The 25,612-nt window shown below is 42.1% G+C and overlaps 1 protein-coding gene across 4 annotated transcripts in view; it reads right to left on the bottom strand.

Annotated features, from left to right (window-relative positions):
• Window positions 1-21,222, bottom strand: part of ZBTB38 (zinc finger and BTB domain containing 38) — a 68,581-nt gene extending 47,359 nt beyond the window's left edge. The window contains exon 1 of one of the 4 annotated variants that reach the window (XM_082249616.1): window positions 18,964-21,222. In XM_082249616.1, the coding sequence (XP_082105742.1) occupies window positions 18,964-18,976 (13 nt within the window). In that variant the 5' untranslated portion in view covers window positions 18,977-21,222. The remainder of the gene's footprint in view (window positions 1-18,963) is intronic. The other 3 variants (XM_082249617.1, XM_082249618.1, XM_082249619.1) reach the window with 3 other exon arrangements.
• Between the last annotated feature and the right edge of the window lie 4,390 nt (window positions 21,223-25,612).

The following is a 25,612-nucleotide window of genomic DNA, read 5'->3' as shown; positions in this document are numbered from 1 at the left end:
GCGGGGCCGGTGCCGTCACATTGATTCCTGGGAGCGATGACGTTCAGCTCCCAGGAATCATTGCAAACCGGAAGTGATGGCGCGGGCCGCGGCCACAGAGGGAGGAAGTGGAAAATAGGTGAGTATTTCTATCTACAATTACAAGGTAAGTAAAAAAAAAATAACCCTAACTATCCAATTCCTTTTCAGGGGAAGAAGAGCAAGCGGATGGACACAAAATGGATTAGGTCGATTTTGTGCCCGGAACTCCGCTTTAAAGTGTATTTTTTCCCCCAAAAAATTGTGTTTGAAAAACCAATGCGCAAATATCGTGTGACATAAAAACTTGCAACGATTGCCATTTTATTCTCTAGGGTCTCTGCTAAAAAATATATATACGGTATATAATGTTTGGGGGTTCTTAGTAGTTTTCTAGCAAAAATTACTGATTTTCACTTGTAAACAAAAATTGTCTGAAAAGCCTTAGTCCTTAAAGTGGAACTGTAGTCAGAACATGATGGCCCCTTTCACACAGGCAGATCCGCCTGTCAGTTTTTTTGGTGGATCTGAATGGTCACCCCATGCATCTCTATGGGGCATCGGATGTCAGCGGAGACATGTCCGCTGACATCCGATCCGTCAAATCTGGACGGATGGAAACCCTATTTTCCATCCGTCCAGGGGATCGGATCGGATGAGAGCGGACAGACGGTCCGTTCCCATCTGATTCCCCCATAGAGATGCATTGGGACCTGACAGCTGTGTCTCCGCACACAGCACGGAGAACAGCTGTCATCCGCCTGCTCAGCGGGGGATCGGCCGATCGATCCCCCGCTGAGAAAAACGGAGTCCGTCCGACGGACTCCATGTGTGAAAGAGCCCTAAGTCTGGCTAAATGACTTCAGGCTGGCCCCCTTTGCAGGTATAGCTGTATAAAACGTTAAAAATAAGTTCCTATACTGTTAAAGATCCAGTAATACACTGTCTCACCCTGCTCTGCACATGCTCAGTTGCTCTCCGTTTTTAGGCACTACCTAGTTTGTGGAGGCCAATCGGATGATGTCTCAAAGCAGAATGGAAACCCTCCTATCCCTACAGCCAAGGAAGCTGCTTCTGTTTGATCGACAACTGCCATAGCGCTGCACATGTGATCGATTATGACATCAGCCATTGTATGGTTTGACAGTTTGGTTGAGGACACAAGCAAATGTGACAATTAGCAATCCTGGCATTCCAGGAATGTAATTGTTTTTTAAATCTGTTAAAATGATGGGTATAGTTCCACGTTATAATGTTCTGCTGCTCAGGGGCTCTGGGCTGCAGCAAAATGGCAGCCTCCAATATGACGTAACAGGAACAATGCTGGAGGTAATTTGCAGCGCACACTTATTTTAGTAGCATAATTATTGCTGTGGAATGTATGCTCCTTGCTAAAGAACATTATTTATCTCAAGTTGTTATGGGTAAAATTCTGCTTTAAGTGGCTAGAGAAGATTGTGAGCAGGCAGGTAGGTTTATTTTATTCTAAAAGGAAAAAATACAGAGGGGGCACCAATGTAGGTCCACCGGAAATCTCCACTCAGCATAGTCTGCTATTACAAACAGTAATAGAATGTAAACCTCCAAATGTAGCTGATGCGTTTCCGGTGGACCTACACTTATATGTCACCTGTTATTTTATCTCCTTTGTGAGTATGATGTATATGCTTTTATAGGAATGCCCTCTGTATTTTTTCCTTTTAGAGTTCTATCTGGGTTCCCCTGACCTGTTGGGAGTGGCAGCACAGCCGAAATGGTGACTATACCAGCGGAGTCACGTTTCTAAAAGATCAAGTAGCACAGCAATCCCTTAAGTGCAGGAGCATAAATCTTCTTTTTCCATTGGTTTATTTTATTGCAGAAGAGATATTGCTTGTCTCTTCTGGAATAAAGGGCCTGTCTGCTCTTAGTTTTTTTATTTAAAGTGATACTAAAGTCTTGGTTTTTTTTTTTTCCCTTAAAAATAACAAATGTTGGTTTTGCCCAGAGCAGCCCATATCCTCCTCTTTCTGGGTCCCTCTTTGTCGCTCCTGGCCCCTCCCTCCTGATGATTGGCCCCACAGCAAGCAGTATGCTATGGAGGCACCTGAGCCAAGCCGCAGCTCTGTGTGTCCATTCAGACATAGAGCTGTGGCTAGACCTACCCCCTCTCGCTCCTTATTGGCTCACTGACTTTGACAGCAGCGAGAGCCAATGGCCAATAAGGAGGGAGAGTCCCGGGTAGCCGAGTCTCTCCTGCAACATTGCTGGATAGATATGGGCTCAGGTAAGTATTAGGGGGTTTCAGGGGGGCTGCTGCATGCAGAATGTTTTTTTATCTTAACCACTTCCTATGACGTCCTGGGCTTTGAGTGGAGTTACCTGAATGATGCCTACAGCTACAAGCATCATTCAGATATAATTGTTTTTTGATCGTCCATGAGATCCGTGAGCTGGAGAAGGAATCCAGTACCAGCAGAAGTACACCATAGAGAATACGGAGGACCAGATGGTCCCCGGCAGTCTCTATGACTCTTGGAGGTCCAGGCACGATGTTATGACTTCATGCCCGGCCTGGCAGTTGTAAATACTGCCGTGATCTCAGGCTGGATAGCCGAGATCGTTTTTTTTATCTCAGGCTTTCCAGCCTGGAGGAGAGATCTGGGGTCTTATTGACCCCAGATCTCTCCATAAAGAGGACCTGTCATGCACTATTCCTATTACAAGGGATGTTTACATTCCTTGTAATAGGAAAAAAGTGATAAAAAAATTATAATTAAGGGGAAAGTTTAAAATTAAAAAAAGAAAATAAACAAACAAAAAAAAAAAACATTAAAGTGTCCTCGTCCTCGCATGCTTGCACGCAAAAGTGAACACATACGTACGTCACACCCACATATGTAAACGATGTCCAATCCACACATGTGAGGTATCCCCGCGAACGTCTGAGCAAGAGCCACAATTCTAGCCCAAGACCTTTTCTGTAACTCTAAACAGGTAACCTGTAAAAAAAATTAAAGCGCTGTCTATGGAGATTTTTAAGTACCGAAGATCCATTGTGCGCAGTTTTAAAGCATGACATGTTAGGTATCCATTTACTCGGCGTAACATCATCTTTCTCATTATACAAAAAAATTGTGCTAACTTTAGTGGTTGTTTTCTTTTTTAATTCACGAAACAAAATTTGTTTGAAAAATTCCTGCGCAAATATCATGTGACATAAAAAGTTGCAATGTCCGCCATTTTATTCCCTAGGTCTGCTAAAAAAAAAAACATATATAATGTTTGGGGGTTCTGAGTAATTTTCTAGCAAACAAATGATGATTTTTTTACATGTATGAGCGGAGTGCCAGAATTGGCCCGATATGGAAGTGGTTAAAGCAAGCTTGCTCTCTGAGAACCACAAGCTGAGAGATTGCAAGCTGTTGGGGCTCAGAACAGACAGCGCTTTCTAGCAGAGGCTAGCAGCTCCCCAACTGTATTCTGTGGCAAATAAGTAGTATGAGGGACACCCAGGATTTATTTTATACCCCATGCTTTTTTACACTTGGCTGCACTGCTTGGAGTATTTTCTAAGGAGCCGAGGTGCCTATGGGGGCGAATATAATTACTTCAGAAAAGCAGAACAGTTAAAGTGGGGAAAGCAGAGGACAGCAGAGTCAAAAAAGATAGGGACAAAGCAGCAGAAGAAAGGGGGAGCAGTAAAGAGAAGGGACAAGGCAATTACTAAACATGGAGCTGAAAGGCTGACAGTCTGAGGCATTGGAGATCTGGGTGAGATTGTCGCTGGAAAGTTTGAGCTTTGTTTTGGAAAACAGAGCGTAACTGTCCATCTCCTCTCCATGGATGCATAGAAAGGCCATGAACAGTTTGTTAATTTAATGCAATGTTAATTCAATTGAATGCATTGGTTGCTGGGCATTCTGCACAAAAATCTAAAGTAGGCGATACATTTCAAATTCCCTCCCTTTGAGTTCTTTTCCAACATATTGTGGAAGAGACAGAGACTTGTACTTCTTTTTAAAGTTATTGGGCGATTACCTTAGGTTTTAGCTCATAGCAAGGGTTATATAAGGTATGTTGAATTATACAGTTATGTTTTTAGCAGTTATTTTGCTAAAAGAATACTCTGGAAGCAGCCCCCAGGCATTTTGAAAGGATAAGCAGCTTGATGGAGCACTGAGCACTTCTATAATGAGCCCTTGGCAGTCAAGGACATTGTGTTCCACAGTGTTCTAGATAGTGGAGTGGACATTGGTGACGCTGCATATGAATCTGAGATTCATACAGGAACAGCGGTCTTTAAAGCTGAACTCTAGGAACCTACCCACTTTGAGATCCTAGCTCCCTTTCCCCATGTTCATGAAAATCACTGTAAAATGTACACAATTAATGCCTTGCTTTTGTAGAATTTCATGATTTTAGTCTTTGTGATATCATCAGCTACTTGGTAAAAATCTACATTTCTGAGCTGGGGTAGTATATGTGTAGGCACTGCATGTCACATCTGTCCTGTGGCTGATGGACGCGCATGGAGCCTGGCAAGTGACATCACTGCTTTTTGTAATTCATCAAACTGTCGTACCTTTACATTACACAGGGGAATGAGAGCTATGTGGTCATATGACCACAAAAGCTAAAAAAGGCATTCACATTAATATATATACTATAAAATATATGCAGCGCCATGGGGAGAAAAGGAAAGGGAACATTTAAATGTTAAGTTATTAATTAGCCTTTCTTTCTACTTTAAAGTGGTTCTAAAGTCAAAATAGTTTTTTGTACCTTAATGCACTTTGCATTAAGGTAAAACACTCCCCACTACCTACCCTACCCACCCTATCCCTAAACACTTACCTGACTCCTCTCACTAATCCAGTGCTGCTGGGGCTGCAGCACTGTTCTCCTCTCTTCCTGCTCCCACAGGAGACACTGAAAGTAGCAGAAGCCATAGGTTCCTGCAGCTGTCAGTCAAACTTCTGTGAGGTGGGAACAGGGGGCATGGCTTACCAGATCTATAGCTATAGATAAACAAAGGCAATAAAAATGTCTGCACACAAAAGCAAACACTATAGGCAGACAAATATTGCATTTTTAATCTCAGTACCTCAACTGTACCCACACTGCAATACTTCTCCAGAGCTAGCTATAACCACCTAGTTGTTTTACATTGGCACAACCCCAACCAATAACCCCCCCACCCCCTTGCCATGAAGAGTTGAGAGGGGCATGCTTGTTGTAATGCGACTCTGATACAATAATCTGATCGTTGGTGCACAGCTTTCAAGAGCCGATCAGGACAGGTCGTGCAAAATTATCCGATGGGACAAGCACGAAAATATTTCTCGTACTATATCAGATCGTACGATTTTCGTTTAACCACTTTTCGGATCACTCACCGTATTTACGTCACTACTTTGACGTTAAATACCAGGGTTCTGGCAGCAGATAGCAGCCATAACCCCAGTATTTCTCTACACGGTTGGGGGTCCTCTTTCACATAAAAGTGGTCCCAGCAGCGGATTCACCCCCTCCCCCTCCCACCGCTTCCTGGTTGTTTTCCCCGCTTACCGGTGCCGTCGGCAGCGGGGAAAAGGATCCGGTGTAACGTTAAAAAACCATACCCCGTGAAGAAACCATACCCTCGTCACTTCCTGTGTGAAACAGCTGAGCAGCGCAGCAGTGCGCATGCTCAGAGCCCCGGAGACGTAACTGAACAGCAAAGAAGTTCACAAGTGAGCATGCTCAGAGGGTAGGAAATAATCACGGCACTGTGTGTAATGTTATACTTGCGGCGGTATCATTAAAACAGTTCGGCTGCAACATCAAACATCTGCTCTCCTATCGCTGTCACTTCCCTGATCTCCCCTAATAAATATAAAAGCGACGGCGGGTGTATGAGATGTAAATGACGCTGATCTCGGCTCCGTGATCCGCTTTTATATTTATTAGGCGAGATGAGGGAAGTGACGGGAAGGAGCGGAGATGGCTGATGTTGCAGTGGAGCTGTTTTAATGTAACGGCCGCAAGTTTAAGTACCGTGAGAAATCCATACCCTCCGTAGCTGCACCGGAAGTGACGAGGGTATGGTTTTCTCACGGGTATGGTTTTTTCACGGAACACCGGTCCTCAGCAGGAAGTTGAGTGAGGGCAAGATGGCCCCCACTCGACTCTATGGCCTTGGAGGACCGGAGCGATGTCATACGTTGCTTCAGCCCAACGGCCCTAAAGGGCCTTTTTTTTTTTTTTTTTTTGTTAAAAAACTGCTATTTGCTTTTTATGTAGATGTGAGCTCTGAGGTCTTTTTAACCCCAGATCTCACATTAAAGAGGACCTGTCCTTCTTATTTATATTACAAGGGATGTTTACATTCCTTTTAATAGGAATAAAAGTGATCAAAAATATTTTTTTCAAGGGGACAGTATAAAAATCCAAAATCAAATGTAAAATAAATAAGAAAAAAAAATGTAAAGCACCCCGTCTCCCTGAACACACCCACAGAAGTGAACGAATACACAAGTCGCGCCCACATATGTAAACCGTGTTCATACCACACATGTGAGGTATTGCCACGATCGTTAGAGCGAGAGAAATAATTCTAGCCCTAGACCTCCTCTGTAATTCTAAACTGGTAACCTGTAGAAATTGTTAAAGCGTCACCTATGGAGATTTATAGGTACCAATGTTTGTCGCCAGTCCATGAGTGTGCATGACGTGTTGGGTATCTATTTACTCGCCGTAACATTATCTTTCACATTATAGAAAAAAGCTTGGCCTAACTTTACGGTTTTCTTATTTTTTAATTAAAAAAAGTATTTTTCCAAAAAAATTGCGTTTGTAAGACCACTGCACAAATACAATGTGACATAAAGTATTGCAACAATCTCCATTTTATTCTCTAGGGTATCTCCTAAAAAAAAAAAACAATATAATGTTTGGGGGTTCTAAGTAATATTCTAGCAAGAAATACAGATTTTAACTTGTAAACAACAAGTGTCAAAAATAGACCTGGTCCTTAAAGCGGAGTTCGCCCCCCCACCTCCAAAAAATAAAAGCCAGCAGCTAAACATACTGTAGCTGCTGAATTTTAATATTAGGACACTTACCTGTCCTGGAGTCAAGTGATGTCGGCCAGCCATTGCCGGTAAGGGAACCCGGCAGTGAAGCCTTGCGGCTTCACGGCCGGGTCCCTACTGCACATGCGCGAATCGCGCTGCGCTCGGTAATTTGCCATGAAGCAGAGAGAGGAGAAGGAGGACAAACCTCGCTGCAGTGAGACCCGACAGAAGTGGGGACAGGGTACCTGTCAAAAACAGGTACCCTCCCCCCCCTCCCCCCTGAAAGGTGCCAAATATGGCACCGGAGGGGGGAAGGAGACAAATAAAAGGAAGTTCCACTTTTGACTTAATCAGTAGAGTTTTCGTCCAAAAATATAATACAAAACATTAAATCACTTACAAATTTTTATTCTGTTATACCAGAATTTTCAAAAGTAACCTTTTCATTTTCGATATTGAGACTAGCATGCAAAAAGACGGACGACCATTCATTCGATAATCTCATTATGTGTACCAGGCTTTAGAAAGTCAGTATTGCATTGGAAATTCTTGAAGCTTTGTTGGAACAGCAAAGTTATGAGACAAAAACTAGTGATGTGTAGGTACCTAATGGTATCTGCTTATACGGGCAGATGCCATTGTGTTCCCTTATCTGTAGTCACATATTTACTTTAATCCAGTGGTGGACAAATTATATGGAACTCAGGAGCCAGCAAGATTTTTTTTGACACGGCAGGCGGCACTGATGGGCATTGATAGGCAGCACTGATGGGTGGCACTGATGGCCAATGATGGGAACTGATGGGCGGTACTGATAGATGGCACTAATAGGCAGCACTAATGAGGCACTGACAGGCATTACTAATGGGCACTGATTGGCATTTTTAATCGGTACTGATTGGCATCCCTGGTGGGTTCTAATGGGCATCCCTGGTGGGCTCTAGTGGGCATCCCTGATGGGTCTGCACAGATAATCAATGCTCTGATTATCAGTGCAGACCCCCCCTGTCAGGAGAGCCCCCGATCAGCTCTCCTCTACTCGCGCCTTGTCAGCACAAATGGAGAAAATCTGATAATGTGTGACCAGCTGTGATTGGTCACAGCTGATCACGTGGTAAATAGTCTACATTATAGGCTCTTTACTGGGATCGGAGATGCGGTGTGTCAGAGTGACACACTGCACCACCGATCGCTGCTCTGCGCACCCTCGAGGGTGCGCGCGAGAGGCTTATCCTGCTGGACGTCAGGATAACTTAACCACTTTCTGGTCGCCATTCTGCTATATGGCGGACGGGAAGTGGTTAAAGTAGAACTATGGGCAAAACTTTGTTTTTATTTTGGATACAGTAAGGAAGGGTTATAACCCCTGTAAGGTTTATTTTTGTCCCATTGGGGAGATTTATGTTCACTTACTGTCCCATAGCCAAAGAGGAAGGAAAGGGTGAAATCCCTGCATATAAAGGAAATCTCTTGGGGACCCCCATGTCACCAGAACTAGTGTCCCCATTGGAAGATTTCCCCTATATTATTTTTCTGGGGGCAACCCAAAATGTTCAGATTTTCTTTTACTTTTAACGATAATGAAAAACAGGACAATTAGAGAGGATGAATCTCTCTGATTAGGACACAGACAGCAATAAAAACTAGCAGGTGTTCTAATCCCTATCCATTCTGTCCAAAACTGAGAAAAAAAAAAAGGTTTGCACTTAGTTTAATAGAAAAGTATGTTTTCTTTGTTTTTGGCATCATACTTACCAAGGTAGGTGCAGCATCAGTCCCCCACTGACTCTAAGACTGAAAACTAAATGATCAAACACCGCTGTCTGCTCTGCTCCAAATGAGCTCTGGCTGTACTTCTCTTTTAACCACTTTAAGACGGAAAGATTTGCCCCCTTAATGACCAGGCCACTTTTTCAACTTGGCATTGCGTGAATTTAACTGACAATTGCACGGTCATGCAAAGCCGTACCCAAACAAAATCTATGTCCTTTTTTTCCTACAAATAGAACTTTCTTTTGGTGGTAATTGATCACCTGTGCGATTTTTATTTTTTGCGCTATAAACAAAAAAAGAGCGACAATTCTGAAAAAAAAAAACAATATTTTTCACATTCTGCTATATAACATTCTCAAAAAAAAATGTAAATACAACATTTTTTAACATTTTAGGCCAATTTGTTTTCTGCTACATATTTTTGGTAAAAAAAAATTGCAATAAGCGTATTTTGATTGGTTTGCACAAAAGTTATCGCGTCTACTAACTACGGGAAAGATTTATGTAATTGTTATTGTTTTTTTTTTTTTTACTAGTGATGGCGGCGATCTGCGATTTCTAGCGGGACTGCGACATTGAGGCGGACAGATTGGACCCCTAACTGACATTTTTGACACTTTTGGGGGGACCAGTGACATTACTACAGTAATCCGTGCTAAAAATATGCACTGTTACTGTAATAATGACACTGGCAGGGAAGGGGTTAACATTGTGGGTGATGGAGGGGTTAAATGTGAGCCTAGGGGAGTGATTCTAATTGTGGGGGGCGTGCCTTCTGAAATTACCATAGGGACCTGCGATCCTATATACAGTAGAAGGATCACAGGGGCTCTATGATCATTTCAGGGAGAAGAACGGTTAGCTGTGTTTACAACAGGTGTGCGTTCTCTCTCAGCGGAGAACGATCGCGGGTGTCAGGCGGCAATTTGAGCCGCCTGACCCGTGCATCGGCTTCCCCGCTGCCGAGCGGAGCGCGCCGGCGGTGGCGCATGCTCGCCCCCTAGCTGCCTGCGCAAGACCGACATAGACCTACGTCAGTTTGTGCAGGAGAGCCACCTTGCCACAGTAAATAGGCGGCGGGTGGTCGGGAAGCGGTTAAGGTAGAAAGGTTAGCACCTAAAGCTTTGTGTGACCCACTGTTGCCTAGGTAGGCACACTGTTTTTACAGGTATGGAGGTTAAGGGTTACTTTGAAGGGGTCTGATAGCATTATAAAATGTAAAAAATGCCAGGAGATTATATAGGCTGTCAGCCAGAGAACAAACCTCAGAGTATGAATCTGGCTTTTGCCCAATTTACTCAGCTCTGCAGAATGCAACTGTTCAACTTCCTGTGTACAAAGCACTGGCTGTCTTGTATGTTTGTAGTGATCTTCTAATGTGGTTAGTAGATTTCTTGATCTAAGGAATGGGTATTTGTTAAGATGGTTTGTTTTGCTAGTGTTTTTTTAAAAAAAGAATATATATGCACATGTTAGATGATTAGTCTTTGTATATATGAATGTCTCAGACAGTCTAATTTCCCCATATGAAAAATGTAGATTGTGCTGTATTGCAGAGACAGTTCTTCCCAGACACACTCAGAAATGAGTGCCATTGTAGTTGGATTTGTTGCTTCAAAATGTATACTTATGCATTTGCTATTTGTTACGAAGTTTAAAAGTGTAAGTAGGCGTTCTGAAGTTAAGAGAAGGCACATGGCACTGACTAGAAAACTCCTGAGTGCATGTACCCTATAGGGCTCATTCACATAGGTGCTGGGCCTATTTATTTATTTTTTTTACTGCTGCTGAGCTGCAGGCAGGCAACTCATATAAAGAGAATGAGTATGCATTGGCTGGGCTGACACACCGGCACACCCAAGTTTGACAGGTAGAGCCTGTGCATCCTGATCTGTGCTTTCTAATCCTCGAACCCCTTCCTGAGTTCCTGTCAAACTTGGCTGTGTGGGCTGCCTGTACGCAACTCAGCGCTATTTAAAAAAAGTTAATCAAATGGCTATGCACGCTGCTTTGCGCCTATGTGAATTACTTACTTGTACTTGTACTTGTTTCTTTGTCAACTTTAAAATATTTTCTACATGTCATATGTTTGAAAAGTTTGACTTTCTCTAGTTTACCACTTGCCGCCCAGCCGCCGCCTATATACGGTGGAAGGTTGGGCAGGTTCCCGCGAACCGGCGTACAGGGAGCGATCCTGGGGGTGCGTGCCCACTCGCCAGTGGGGAAGCCGATCCACAGGGCTGGCAGCCTCGATTGCCCCTGGAGACCCGCGATCGCTCCCTGTGAAGAGAGAACGGTGGTCTGCTGTTGTTAACACAGCAGACCGTTGTTCTCTCAGGAATCAATGCAGAGCTCCTGTGTTCCTCCTATTTAGGAACACAGGTCTCTGTGTTGATTCCATAAACCCATCCCCCCCCACAGTTAGAAAACACCCCCTAGGCTCACATTTAACCCTTTGATTGCCCCTGAGTTAACCCCTTCCCTGCCAGTGTCATTATTACAGTAACAGTACATATTTTTAGCACTGATTCGTGTAGTAATGTCACTGGTCCCCCCAAAAGTGTCAAAAATGTCAGTTAGGGATCCGATCTGTCCGCCCCAATGTCGCAGTCCCGCTAAAAATCACTGATCGCCGCCATTATTAGTAAAATGAAAAAAATAAATAAAAATGACATAAATCTTTGCCCTAGTTTGTAGACATGATAACTTTTGCGCAAACCAATCAAAATGCGCTTATTGGGTTTTTTTTTCCAAAAAATATGTAGCAGAATACAAATTGGCCTAAAATGATAAAAAAAATTTGATTTTAAAAATTTTTTGGGGAATGTTATATAGCAGAAAGTGAAAAATATTGTTTTTTTCAGAATCTGTGCTGTTTTTTTGTTTATAGCGCAAAAAATAGAAATCGCAGAGGTGATCAAATACCACCAAAAGCTTTATTTGTGGGAAAGAAAGGACATCAATTTTATTTGGGTACAGCGTCGCACGACCGCGCAATTGTCAGTTAAAGTAACGCAGTGCCAAATCGCAAAAAATGGCCTGGTCATTAAGGGGGGAAAACTTCAGTTCCAGAAGTGGTTAATTGTTCCCATTTTTAAAGTGTATCTATGGTCAAAAATTTAAATCATATATGAGATATGGTGAAATAAGTGAAATAATACACATCATTTCACACTGTGCTTCAGTTATTTCTAGCTTACATCTATTAACCTGAAAGTTTGAGGTTTATAAACTTACTTTGTGAAGATCCTCACACATTCACTTCCTTGAATTCTGTGACACGTAGTCACTATGCCCTTTGAGTAGGCACTGCTGTGTCACACATTTCACAGAGCATGCCTTCTGAATTACAGAGGTGCTCAGAGGAGGAGTTTCAAGAGGAGGAGTCAGTGTAGGAATTACAGTTTACAGGCAGCAAGGTACCATGGAACAGTGCTTAGAAATGGAAAGTGCAAAGCATGCTGGGAATCCAGGAAGTTGTGGAAAGAGACGGTGTAACGTTAGAAAACCATACCCCGTGAGAAATCCATACCCACGTCACTTCCTATCAGGAACAGCTGAGCAGCCTAGCAGTGCGCATGCCCACAGCCCCTGAGACGTCATTGCACAGCTGAGGGGCTGACAAGTGCGCATGCTCGGAGGGTATGGATTTATCACGGTAGTGTGTGTAATGTTACACTTGCGGCGGTTACAATAAAACAGCTCCTATGCAACATGGGTCATCTCCGCTCCTACCCCTGTCACTTCCCTGATGTCGGCTAATAAATATAAAAGTGGATCACGGAGTCGAGATCTCCGTCATTTAGATTTCATATATCCGCCGCCTCTTTTATATTTATTAGCCGAGATCAGGGAAGTGACAGGGATAGGAGCGGAGATGACTCATGTTGCAGAGGAGCTGTTTTAATGTAACCGCCGCAAGTGTAACATTACACACACTAGCGTGATAAATCCATACCCTCCGAGCATGCGCACTTTTCAGCCCCTCAGCTGTTCAGTACACCGGAAGTGACGAGGGTATGGTTTCTTCACGGGTATGGTTTTTTCACGGAACAACGGCTTGCAGAGAGGCAGAACTCACAACATAAAAAGGAGATTTTCAAGTACGCTTATATTGGATTGGAAAATAAGTATTGTTTGTATTGTTATTACAATGCTGATGTTAATTATACAATGAGTGTATGCTGTGACTATAATCATTCTTCACTTTGGACTATGAAACAAAGTCATTATTGCAACCCTATTTGGATGTGAATGCTGGCACAAAGGAAAGGATCATTCCTGGATGCCAAAATTTGCTCATCAACAGTAGTGTTACTTTGGGTTAAAGACATGCTGTAGTTCTGTGACAGATCTAGTTTTACAAAGCCACTTTCTTTAGGGATATGTTCATGGTAGTTGCGCACTAAAATGGTCCCAGCAAATGGTGTTTTCTATGAGCTCTGGCAGTGACCCAATACAAAAAAACGCCATCGACTGCACATGGTGTGAACGAGACCTAAGTGCAACATTGATGAATTTAACCGCTTGCCGACCAGCCGCTGTAGTTTTACGACAGCAGGTCGGCTCTGTCTTGCAAAACGACGTACCTGTACGATTGGCCACAGGGGAGCCAATCAGCTCGTCCGGTGCCCGCGATTGCCGCTGGGCACCTGCGATCGCTCCCGCGGAGACAGAACGGCGGTCTGCTGTTGTAAACACGTTCTGTCAGTTATGAACACAGGGATCCTGTGTTTCTCTTATTTAGGAACACAGGTCTCTATAGTCATACAGCAAGCCCACCCCCCACAGTTAGAAAGCACCCCCTAGGGACACATTTAACCCTTTAATCGCCCCTGGTGTTAACCCCTTTCCTGCCAGTGTCATTATAACAGCAACAGTGCATATTTTTAGCACTAATGACTGTAGTAATGTCACTGCCCCCCCCCCCCCCCATAAGTGCCAAAAATTTCAGTTAGGTGTCCGATCTGTCCGCCGCAATCCCGCTAAAAATTACTAGTAAAATAAATAAATAAATAGAAATGACAAATCTTTCCGCTAGTTTGTAGACGCGATAACTTTTTGTGCAAACCAATCAATATACACTTATTGGGATTTTTTTACCAAAAATATGTAGCAAAATACAAATTGGCCTAAAATAATGAAAACCTTTGATTTTTAATTTTTTTTTTATTATTGGGAACATTATATAGCATTATATAATTGCTATATTAACATTATATTTTTTCAGAATTGTCGCTGTTTTCTTGTTTATAGTGCAAAAAATAAAAATAGCAGAGGTGATCAAATACCACCAAAAGAAAGCTCTACTTGTGGAAAAAAAAGGACATCAATTTTATTTGGGTACAGCGTTGCACGACTGTCAGTTAAAGTAACGCAGTGCCATGTTGCAAAAAATGGCCTGGTCATTAGGGGGTAAATCCGTCCAGTCCAGAAGTGGTTAAAGGAGTTGTAAAGGCAGAACGTTTTTTTACCCTAACCGAGAAGAAGTTTCCAACATTCCCGTTCAACAGAAGAAGATCATTGGATCGACCTCTATCCAGCGGGGACAGAATTTCAGCTGGTCCCTGCTGAACTGACAAGCATTTCAAACCATCTATGGCCAGCTTAAGATCCACACAAACAGGCACTGACTGTGTTGATCGTCATCTGGTTTCCTTTCAGACACCATCCAATGGTGACTGATGATATGGTAGTCAATGAGAATCAAATAGAGACTTCAATGATCAGGTCACCAGACAGTATTTTTCCGTCAACCATGGCGGGCAGGCTTTCTCCTGCCTTGCCTTATCGGAAGCTAAACCCTCGACTGACAGTTATAGCATTTTCATTTCCACCCCCCTAGATCCACCAAAAAAGGCAAACAGACAGCAGTAAAAACTTTAAAGGTTCAAACATTTACACACTCTAAAATGAGGGGGGAAAATTGTCTGGAGGCATACATAAAAGAATTTCAACTAAAGATTGCTTATATGTATTTTGTCTAGACCTTTAATTACAGCTCTTGGCATCATCTTTTAATGCTCAGTAAAGTTGTCTGTAAATAATCCCCCTTTATTTCTATCCATCACTTGTACAAAGGTATCTGTATCTAGTGCTATAGAACTTTCCTCCAAGGCTGCTTGTCCTTATCTAGTTGAGCCATGGTGTTTTCCATTGCAGATCAGTTGGACACAGGGAATTTTCAACTCATATGGTAACTGCAAAAGTCTACGTAAAAAAAGGTCACATTTTAATTCTAGAAGCCTAAACACTACTGCTACTTAAAGTGCTTCTAAAAGCTCAAGATTTTTTACCTTCATGCATTCCATGCATGAAGGTAACAAAACCTTTGTTCAGCATCCCATCCTGCCCCCCTATTACTCACCTGAGTCCCATCTCGATCCAGCAATGTACATGAGCGTCGGCTTTCCAGGGACTCCACTTCCTCATTGGCTGAGACAGCATTGGCTCCCTCTCCTGCCAATCACAGCCACTGAGTCAATCAGGAGAGAGAGGGGGCAGGGCCAAGCCATGGCTCCATGTGTGAATGGACATGTAGAGCTGCATCTCCAGAGACTTTTATATCACTTTAAAGCAGGGGGTCTCCAAACTTCCTAATCAAAAGGGCCAGTTTACTGTCCTTCAGACTGTAGGGGGGCCAGACTGTGGCCATTGGGAGTTGAAAAGGTCCCGACATAAGTGGGAAAAAACAATGCCCCATCTTTGATGTCAGTGGGGTGAATTGTGCCCCATCATTGGTGTCATTGGGTTCCATTGTTGTATGTCTTTGGTAGGAATTGTGTCCCATCATTGGGTTCCATTGTTGTATGTCTTTGGTAGGAATTGTGTCCCATCATTGGTTTCATTTGGAGGAATTGTGCCTCATCGTTGGTGTCATTGGGAGAATGTGTTCCCCATCATTGGTGCCACTGGGGGGATTTATGCCCCATCGTTGGTGTCATTTGGAGAAATTGTGCCCCATTATTGGTGTCACTGGGGGGGGAATTTGCCCCCATTGTTGGTATCAGTGAAAGAAATAATGGCCCAAGTGCTGGATAAAAGCAAGCAAAGGCCAGAGTTTGGAGACCAATGACTTAAAGCATTTTTTTAGCTTATCAATATACACCTCTGTACCTATTTGACAAACAGGCTAATATGTACTCTTGGATTCATTGCTAAAGGCATTGCTAATTTCTCTACATACTATAGGCTAGGAGATATTCAGCTGCAAGATTGCCCAGCTTTCTTCTAAGGCAAGTTTCACCTTCGCTTGTGCTTCAATTTGATTGCATATCATGGTGGAAGCAGGCCTGACAGCAAATGAGCATAATGAATGTACCTCTAGCAAGTATTCATTTATGCTTAGCCTGTACAACCCTATAAATTGTTTGTACAACTAAAATAGAAAAATACAAGAATAATGTATATACTAAATATTCAGAAAACAGGTTCACATAGGGGTTGATATCAATCCCAAATAGTTTTTGGTGAATGTTTTTTCTGCTCATTACCATACTCAACTTCTGAAATACTTGACCTATGTGTAGCTGACAAGAATAACAACAGTGACTGTAATACTGTTACAGTAAAGAGTTAAAATAAAAAGTCCGTCCTCATTTAGGCATGCACACTTAGCTATGGTAGGCTATTAAAATAATTAAGAAAGTCTTGGCTACACTAGTGTTTTTTAATTTTTTGGAGATGAGAGAAAAATCCAATGAGATAATTTTGATACTTTATAGAAGTTTTAGATAGATATGATAGGTGTCATGCTATGCTCGAAATTTGATGATGGGTTTATTAAGCCATTTGGACTTTCACTGAGCACTTGCTTGTAGCAATTATTTGTATTGCAATTTCACCTGTCACATTCGTTATTTTTAGTTTATTTGCACTGTTTTGCGCTGTGATTTATGATGGCTTAGTAAGCCATTGTCATTGCACGTTGCCAAAAATGGCCTCCACAGCTAGAGATTTCTTACCTGTACTATAGCACAGACACAAAGAAAACGAAATTCACCGATTCTACACCAGAATTGTGACGAAGAACCTAATAGGCTAGTGTCTTGGTACAAAAATGCCACAATCACTTTGTCAGTAATATCGCAGGAGTTCCTTTTTTCTCAAAATGGCCGTAGCTGTAGATTTCTGTCTTGCCTACGTCAGAGCACAGACAAGAAGGACACAATCTACTACACAGACAATAGGTCAGCCTACATTCAGTAGTTGAGTTGGATGTGCAGAATTAAGGGAACAATACTACTGGAAAAAGAAAAATTGAAACAGTGTGTACTTTTTATCATATCTGCATAGGTATTCTCTTTATAGGGTTTTTTTATATGTTGCTGTGCATATTCAGTATCCGTTTTCTACCAGTAATTTTATACGTACATTCCCCTAAAAATATCCCTTGTTCACTTTTATATCCTAGCGACCATTTTGAAGAAGGTACAGTGACTCAAAATGGCTGCAGCTGCCATTGTCATCTCTGCTGTTGCTGCATGACGTCAACAAGAAATGAAAAATAGGTAACGAAGAATACAGAACACTGCCTATTTATAGACAAGTTAGCATATGTATTTTGCTTTTCAAACATCAAAAAAGGAATATAAAAATGAAATGAGACAATGGCCTATTAGTTTTTAACAGTGTTTTACCTAAAAATATATATGTGTGTGTACACAGGAGTTTGGATTATAAACTAGAAAGCAATAACTGCTACAGTGAAAGGGCATTTGTTGCTTGTTGCCCATTTTAGCCACATAATATGTAGTAAAAATAGTACCAAAGCAGCTTAGCAGTCCGAGACTGGCGATAGACCATGTCCGTTGTCATTTTATGTGGACATCATTACTTAATATAATTCTCCGTGCAAGGACATTTGCACACATATTACAAGTAAGTATAAATCTGCGACAGAGCTGAGTATGCACAACAAGCAGCTTTGACTGCACACGGATGAAAACAATAAATCATTTTCTTTTCCCCAAAGAGAAAAAAAAAAAAAATAGTGAACAAAATATTTATGCAGTGCTACTTGCCTGATGGAAAATTTTCTAGAAATAACATTTTCTTCCCTCAGCGTTATAATCATTTAGCGAAAAATTTCCCGTTGCCACAGTAACAAGGCAAAGGCCCAGTCTAGAGAGATCATCACAGACGCAGATTCTCAGCCTTAAAGGAGCTTTGCTGCAAATGCATGCTCACGAAGATTCAGATTGCGAAGTTAAAAAAGGGGAAAATAACACACTGTTCTGTCAGGATTTGGATTCATGACATGAAATCATCCTGCGTCAGACTAGTTCTTAACCCTTCAGCCACCACAACGGCCCATGCAGGCCCTCAAATGTTGCTTAAAAAACCTTGGCAGTGACATTCAGACAGGGAACAAAGAGAGAGAACAACCTTTATCGTTTTTTAATTTGCGTTGTTCAAGTATAATGTTTTCTATCTTTCCTTTTTGATCATTTGTAAAAAATCCGTCAGGAAAAATGCACGTTGGATAAAAACCATAACGCTTTTTAGAGAATACCAGCAAGTGTCCGAAAAAAAGAGGGTTATTGTGAAATAAAGGCCTTGCCTGGTTGGCTAGCCTTTTTTTCTTAACATTAAAAGGAAATATTTAATGTCTTCATGGGTTGTCAGTGTTAAAATAGTGGAAATGTCCAATGTAATGATTTTAATAGAAAACAAAAAATATAGTTGCGGGCAGGGATCTTATTCGCTATTTAATAAAGCCAGCAGGCAATGCCACATCCAGTCTGAGAGCTGTGAACAGTTAACGTGTGTGATAAGCCATCCGCCATACTGTGCAATACATCTTTCACATTGAAATCCATTTTAGAAACCTGAGCAAAAAATCAAAAAATAAAAGAGCCATGTAGAGGCTATTTGAATAAAAGCTGTCCGTTCAGTTACTCTAAAAAAGTGTCAGATTCCCCTCTATATCTACACCTAGCACAGGTGAATGAGACAGCCAATTGTATTGCCTGTCCTGTAAGTTCACACTGTTGCCATTATGGCTAATTGTGCCCTATAACAGAGAAATCCCCTGTGTTTGTGTTTACTGTGTATTTTTAGTGTATATTGCACCGTAAGTAGTTAGCGGTCTGTGTGTGTACAATAACGACAACAACATGCACTTTCAACCTACCTCCGAGAACCATTTAAGGGATTGTTAACAGAAAAAAAAATACAGTCAGGCTTCCTGTGTATAGCGCAGTAAAAGAAAAATAAAAATAAACCTTTTTATTCGGTCCTCGCTTCATGGGTCTGAGGAGCTGTCGTTGGTAAAATCAGCTGGAAAGCAGCTTGGACGGCTGACATTCATGAGAAGTGGATTTTCCATTGGGGAACGGAGTGTGGCAGCAACGATAATCCAGCTCCGGGTTTTCTTCTTGCTGTATGCCATACCGTACATCAGCAGCTTTGTGTAAGCAACGGCAGAACTGACCACTGCAAAGGGCCACTTCTGTTATTCCCTGGAGAGCCAACCTTTTCCCACAACTTCCGCCTCTATGAGCCAGGCTACAGTGCTACGCAGGAGCTAAAAATAGATTTTTTTTCTGTTCCCCCTACCTGCATAGCAGGCATATTAGTTTTCCAGCGCTTTAATTTGATATTCTCATTAATTAACAATACAGCATACATTATTTAGCTGGATATATGCAAGGCAGGATTGACATCAACATTATTACCAGATCCCGCTGTCCTTGACAGTCTGTGTTTTTCTTAAAAAAATAAAATAAAAATAGAAGCTTATGTTTTGCACAAGACGACGGACGGTGAAAATGCAGGCTATAAAAACGGTGATGCAATGTTTAGACATGAAACCGAGAGACAGGAGGTGCAGGATGTTATGTCAGCCAGAATATTTACATACTGACAGCAGCGCATAATGGAATCGGAGCTCAGCATGCAGAAGAGAAGGCATTAATCCTCACTGCTGCCATTTCAGACTTGCAAAAGATGCATTCTGCAGCATAGCTTAGGAAGGAGAAAAGGCAGAGCCAGCTCACCTTAAACACAGCACGCAGTTAACGTTGCGAGAGACGGACAAGATAGCAGGAGCTTCGGGTAAGCCAGACAGGATCGAAAAACAAGAATTGAAAAAAATAAATAAAGAGTGAATAAAAAAAAAAGCAACCTTTCTCACAGCTGGCTGTTTCCCAGATTTTATACGACAAGCTTCTCAAGGATACGTCGCCTTATGTAGCTGTGCATATGACCATTCCGGGGCTGATGTAAGATGCACAAATGCTTTATATAACATCCTTCTTCCAGATGCAGAATAAAACCTATTGCCTAAATACTGTCTTCAGGAAAGCGTGATATCCTCTTCAGTATTCATATCATAGCCTTGCAGTCAGCAGCGTTTGCTCCCTTACTTTGGGTTTTTTTTTTTTTTTTGTAAGCTGCAGTATAAGTTTTATTAAATGCAATATCCTTCGCACAGTTTGTAAGCCCACAAGAGCAGAGATTCAGTCATCTGACCGGCTAATTGTATTTAGGCAACACCCTTCTTACCACAAGCTCGGCAAGTGGCTAAATATATCAGTATTACAGCTGCTCAGTCGCACAGGAAAATACGTACTAAAGAATTGTTATTTCCTCTTGAGATAAAGTGTGAATCTTACAGAATGAGGTTCTGATCAAAGGCACAATAATCCACTGCAGTTTTCTGTTGCATAATCTAAGTACACTGACCCATATGACACAAACAAGTTGTCGACGAACACTTACTGAACTTGGACGCACATAGTGACTGGTGGTTGTTTTAACTGTCTGGCTGCCTGCTCTGCATATTTCACTGCAGCGAGAGCAGGGCTTAGAGACAATGTAAACAAGCTGTGAGAATGCATTCATACAGTGCAGTATGCGGAACCGCTGCTGACTGATCATACGGCAACACTTTAATGATTTCATCTTAATAAGAAGTTTAGTCAGCTCCATGGGGTGATTTTATGTAGGAACCGTCATGGAGGGAGGGATTAGGAGTTTCCCAAGAGCTAATATTGTGCAATAGGAGTTATATAACGATGCAGGCTGCCTCCAACAGTAAAATTAGCAATAGAATGGAAATAACACACCCATACTAAAAAATATGAGAACAACTGACACTAGCATAAGAAGGGGTGCCATGCAACCAGGCCAGAAATATGGGTGTACATCGTGACATCTATTCCTGTAACCACTGTCTTCTGTGCCACTCAACTTTGGTGCATTATACTTACATGTTTAGGCTCTTCCTTTCCTGCAGACATGAGTCTTTAATCATAGAGATACCCAAAGCAGTGGTTAGACTGACATCTGCAGGAAAGAGGAGAAGCTGCGACACCAAGTGTTTAAATATAATGCAGTGAGGGTCATCATTATCACTTTTTAGGGAGATGGAAGTCTGGACCTGTGAACCATAGGCACCCAAGGAGGCTTAGCCAAACACTGGTGTCAGGGCCGCAAATAAAATGAGGTAAATAGTAAGTCTAGGTAACTAGGAAGGTGGGACTTTAAAGGTGTTGAAACCTTCTCACAGAATGATTACCAATACAGAAACATTGTGTTGAAAAGATTATTACAAAATTAGTTAAAAAATAGTATTGGGGGTAAGTATACCCCTATAAAACCATGAAAAGTTTCCACAACACATATTCCAACCAAATCACCCCTAAAGATAAAGGTCCTTCCCTATAGATATATAAATAATGAGATCTCTTTTGAGATTTGACAGATAATCTTGGTAACTAGGGTTGAGCGAACACGGACTGTATTATTCGTGTTCGTACCGAATAATTGGATTTTTGTTACCCGAACACGGACCCGAAAACTTTACTGTATGTTCGGGTAAAAATCCGTGTTCGGTCATTTTATTTCAGGGTTTTGCATGCATTGGCGCGCTTTTCATGGCGGGCTTTCAACAGCCAATCAACAAGCGTTTAACTGGTGTGCCTAAGCCATCCCAGCCATGCCTACAAATGTATTAGTAGCTGTGATTGGCCGTCTGAAGCATGTGACCAAGTCTTTATAAGTTCGAGGCAGCGCCGCTGCGGCGTCATTCTGCTGTGTACTAGTTCAAGGACAGAGCACACATACGTGCTGGCTACTGATTAGGGACAGACAGGCAGGCAAAACTCATTTGTGTCCGCATAGAATTGAGGGACAGGTCGGAGTGTGTTAGGCACGGCGAGTTCTAGGCATTTTAGGGAGAGAGTCTGCTGATTTTTAGGGTCAGTTTTCTACAATCGATTTTGCTGTGTGGGAGGGGTTTGCAGTGACCGATCTACGATCTTATCAATCCTTTTAGGGAGAGAGTCTGCTGATTTTTAGGGTCAGTGTGTTCTACAAACTACAATCGATATTGCTGTGTGGGGTGGGGTTTGCAGTGACCGATCTACGATCTTATCAATCCTTTTAGGGAGAGAGTCTGCTGATTTTTAGGGTCAGTGTGTTCTACAAACTACAATCGATATTGCTGTGTGGGGTGGGGTTTGCAGTGACCGATCTACGATCTTATCAATCCTTTTAGGGAGAGAGTCTGCTGATTTTTAGGGTCAGTGTGTTTTACAAACTACAATCGATATTGCTGTGTGGGGTGGGGTTTGCAGTGACCGATCTACGATCTTATCAATCCTTTTAGGGAGAGAGTCTGCTGATTTTTAGGGTCAGTGTGTTCTACAAACTACAATCGATATTGCTGTGTGGGGTGGGGTTTGCAGTGACCGATCTACGATCTTATCAATCCTTTTAGGGAGAGAGTCTTCTGATTTTTAGGGTCAGTGTGTTCTACAAACTACAATCGATATTGCTGTGTGGGGTGGGGTTTGCAGTCACCCGATCTACGATCTTATCAATCCTTTTAGGGAGAGAGTCTGCTGATTTTTAGGGTCAGTGTGTTCTACAAACTACAATCGATATTGCTGTGTGGGGTGGGGGTTGCAGTCACCCGATCTACGATCTTATCAATCCTTTTAGGGAGAGAGTCTGCTGATTTTTAGGGTCAGTGTGTTCTACAAACTACAATCGATATTGCTGTGTGGGGTGGGATAGGAGATAGGCAGGTGTCAGTGGTCCACATCCATTTTGCTGTGTGTGGGGTGCAGTGAACACAATCTTTTTGGGGTGCAGTGAACACAATCTTTTTGGGGTGCAGTGAACACAATCTTTTTGGGGTGCAGTGAACACAATCTTTTTTGCCCACTGAGGAGGAGGGAGAAAAGTATTTTTCTATCAGGCACTGTGTGCAGCGTTTTTCCTTCAGCTGTGCTGTGCTGACTGATCATACACTGCTGTGTTCAGTTCACATGTGCTATTATTGAGTGGTTTCAAAAATCATACACTTTTTTTCTATTCCACTATTCAATATACAGCCTTGGGTTAAAAAAAAATTAAATTGTGGCCTGCAGCAGAGCTGAATGATATTTGGGGTTCATCTCATACTTCTGAAGATTTGAGGGTGCTGCCTGTTCCATACTCCTCCTACTCCTCATCCAGCCTTTTAGGGGTACAAACAATAGTAATTGGGGCCTAGTGTGCTTCTGTACGTGTGAGATACATACACTTTTTTTGATCATATTTCCTATTCCGCTATTCAATAAAAACCTTTGGGGATCAATTAAATTGCGGGATAGTCTGTGTTGGTACGTGTGAGATCCACCTTTCCAAGTTTTTGGGGTTCATCTCATACTTCTGAAGATTTGAGGGTGCTGCCTGTTCCATACTCCTCCTACTCCTCATCCAGCCTTTTAGGGGTACAAACAATAGTAATTGGGGCCTAGTGTGCTTCTGTACGTGTGAGATACATACACTTTTTTTGATCATATTTTCTATTCCGCTATTCAATAAAAACCTTTGGGGATCAGTTAAATTGCGGGATAGTCTGTGTTGGTACGTGTGAGATCGACCTTTCCAAGTTTTTGGGGTTCATCTCATACTTCTGAAGATTTGAGGGTGCTTCCTGTTCCATACTCCTCCTACTCCTCATCCAGCCTTTTAGGGGTACAAACAATAGTAATTGGGGCCTAGTGTGCTTCTGTACGTGTGAGATACATACACTTTTTTTGATCATATTTCCTATTCCGCTATTCAATAAAAACCTTTGGGGATCAGTTAAATTGCGGGATAGTCTGTGTTGGTACGTGTGAGATCCACCTTTCCAAGTTTTTGGGGTTCATCTCATACTTCTGAAGATTTGAGGGTGCTGCCTGTTCCAAACTCCTCCTACTCCTCATTCTGCCTTTAGGGGTACAAACAATAGTAATTGGGGCCCAGTGTGCTTCTGTACGTGTGAGATACATACACTTTTTTTGATCATATTTTCTATTCCGCTATTCAATAAAAACCTTTGGGGATCAGTTAAATTGCGGGATAGTCTGTGTTGGTACGTGTGAGATCAACCTTTCCAAGTTTTTGGGGTTCATCTCATACTTCTGAAGATTTGAGGGTGCTGCCTGTTCCAAAGTCCTCCTACTCCTCATCCTGCCTTTAGGGGTACAAACAATAGTAATTGGGGCCTAGTGTGCTTCTGTACGTGTGAGATACATACACTTTTTTTGATCATATTTCCTATTCCGCTATTCAATAAAAACCTTTGGGGATCAATTAAATTGCGGGATAGTCTGTGTTGGTACGTGTGAGATCCACCTTTCCAAGTTTTTGGGGTTCATCTCATACTTCTGAAGATTTGAGGGTGCTGCCTGTTCCATACTCCTCCTACTCCTCATCCAGCCTTTTAGGGGTACAAACAATAGTAATTGGGGCCTAGTGTGCTTCTGTACGTGTGAGATACATACACTTTTTTTGATCATATTTCCTATTCCGCTATTCAATAAAAACCTTTGGGGATCAGTTAAATTGCGGGATAGTCTGCGTTGGTACATGTGAGATCCACCTTTCCAAGTTTTTGGGGTTCATCTCATACTTCTGAAGATTTGAGGGTGCTGCCTGTTCCATACTCCTCCTACTCCTCATCCAGCCTTTTAGGGGTACAAACAATAGTAATTGGGGCCTAGTGTGCTTCTGTACGTGTGAGATACATACACTTTTTTTGATCATATTTTCTATTCCGCTATTCAATAAAAACCTTTGGGGATCAGTTAAATTGCGGGATAGTCTGTGTTGGTACGTGTGAGATCGACCTTTCCAAGTTTTTGGGGTTCATCTCATACTTCTGAAGATTTGAGGGTGCTTCCTGTTCCATACTCCTCCTACTCCTCATCCAGCCTTTTAGGGGTACAAACAATAGTAATTGGGGCCTAGTGTGCTTCTGTACGTGTGAGATACATACACTTTTTTTGATCATATTTCCTATTCCGCTATTCAATAAAAACCTTTGGGGATCAGTTAAATTGCGGGATAGTCTGTGTTGGTACGTGTGAGATCCACCTTTCCAAGTTTTTGGGGTTCATCTCATACTTCTGAAGATTTGAGGGTGCTGCCTGTTCCAAACTCCTCCTACTCCTCATTCTGCCTTTAGGGGTACAAACAATAGTAATTGGGGCCCAGTGTGCTTCTGTACGTGTGAGATACATACACTTTTTTTGATCATATTTTCTATTCCGCTATTCAATAAAAACCTTTGGGGATCAGTTAAATTGCGGGATAGTCTGTGTTGGTACGTGTGAGATCAACCTTTCCAAGTTTTTGGGGTTCATCTCATACTTCTGAAGATTTGAGGGTGCTGCCTGTTCCAAACTCCTCCTACTCCTCATCCTGCCTTTAGGGGTACAAACAATAGTAATTGGGGCCTAGTGTGCTTCAGTACGTGTGAGATACATACACTTTTTTTGATCATATTTCGCTATTCAATA

Source organism: Pelophylax lessonae (genome assembly GCF_965119305.1).
Source record: "Pelophylax lessonae genome assembly, chromosome: 3".
Lineage (NCBI taxonomy): Eukaryota > Metazoa > Chordata > Amphibia > Anura > Ranidae > Pelophylax > Pelophylax lessonae.
The sequence above is the reverse complement of the archived record's forward strand: the minus strand, read 5'-3'. Positions and strand labels throughout refer to the sequence as shown.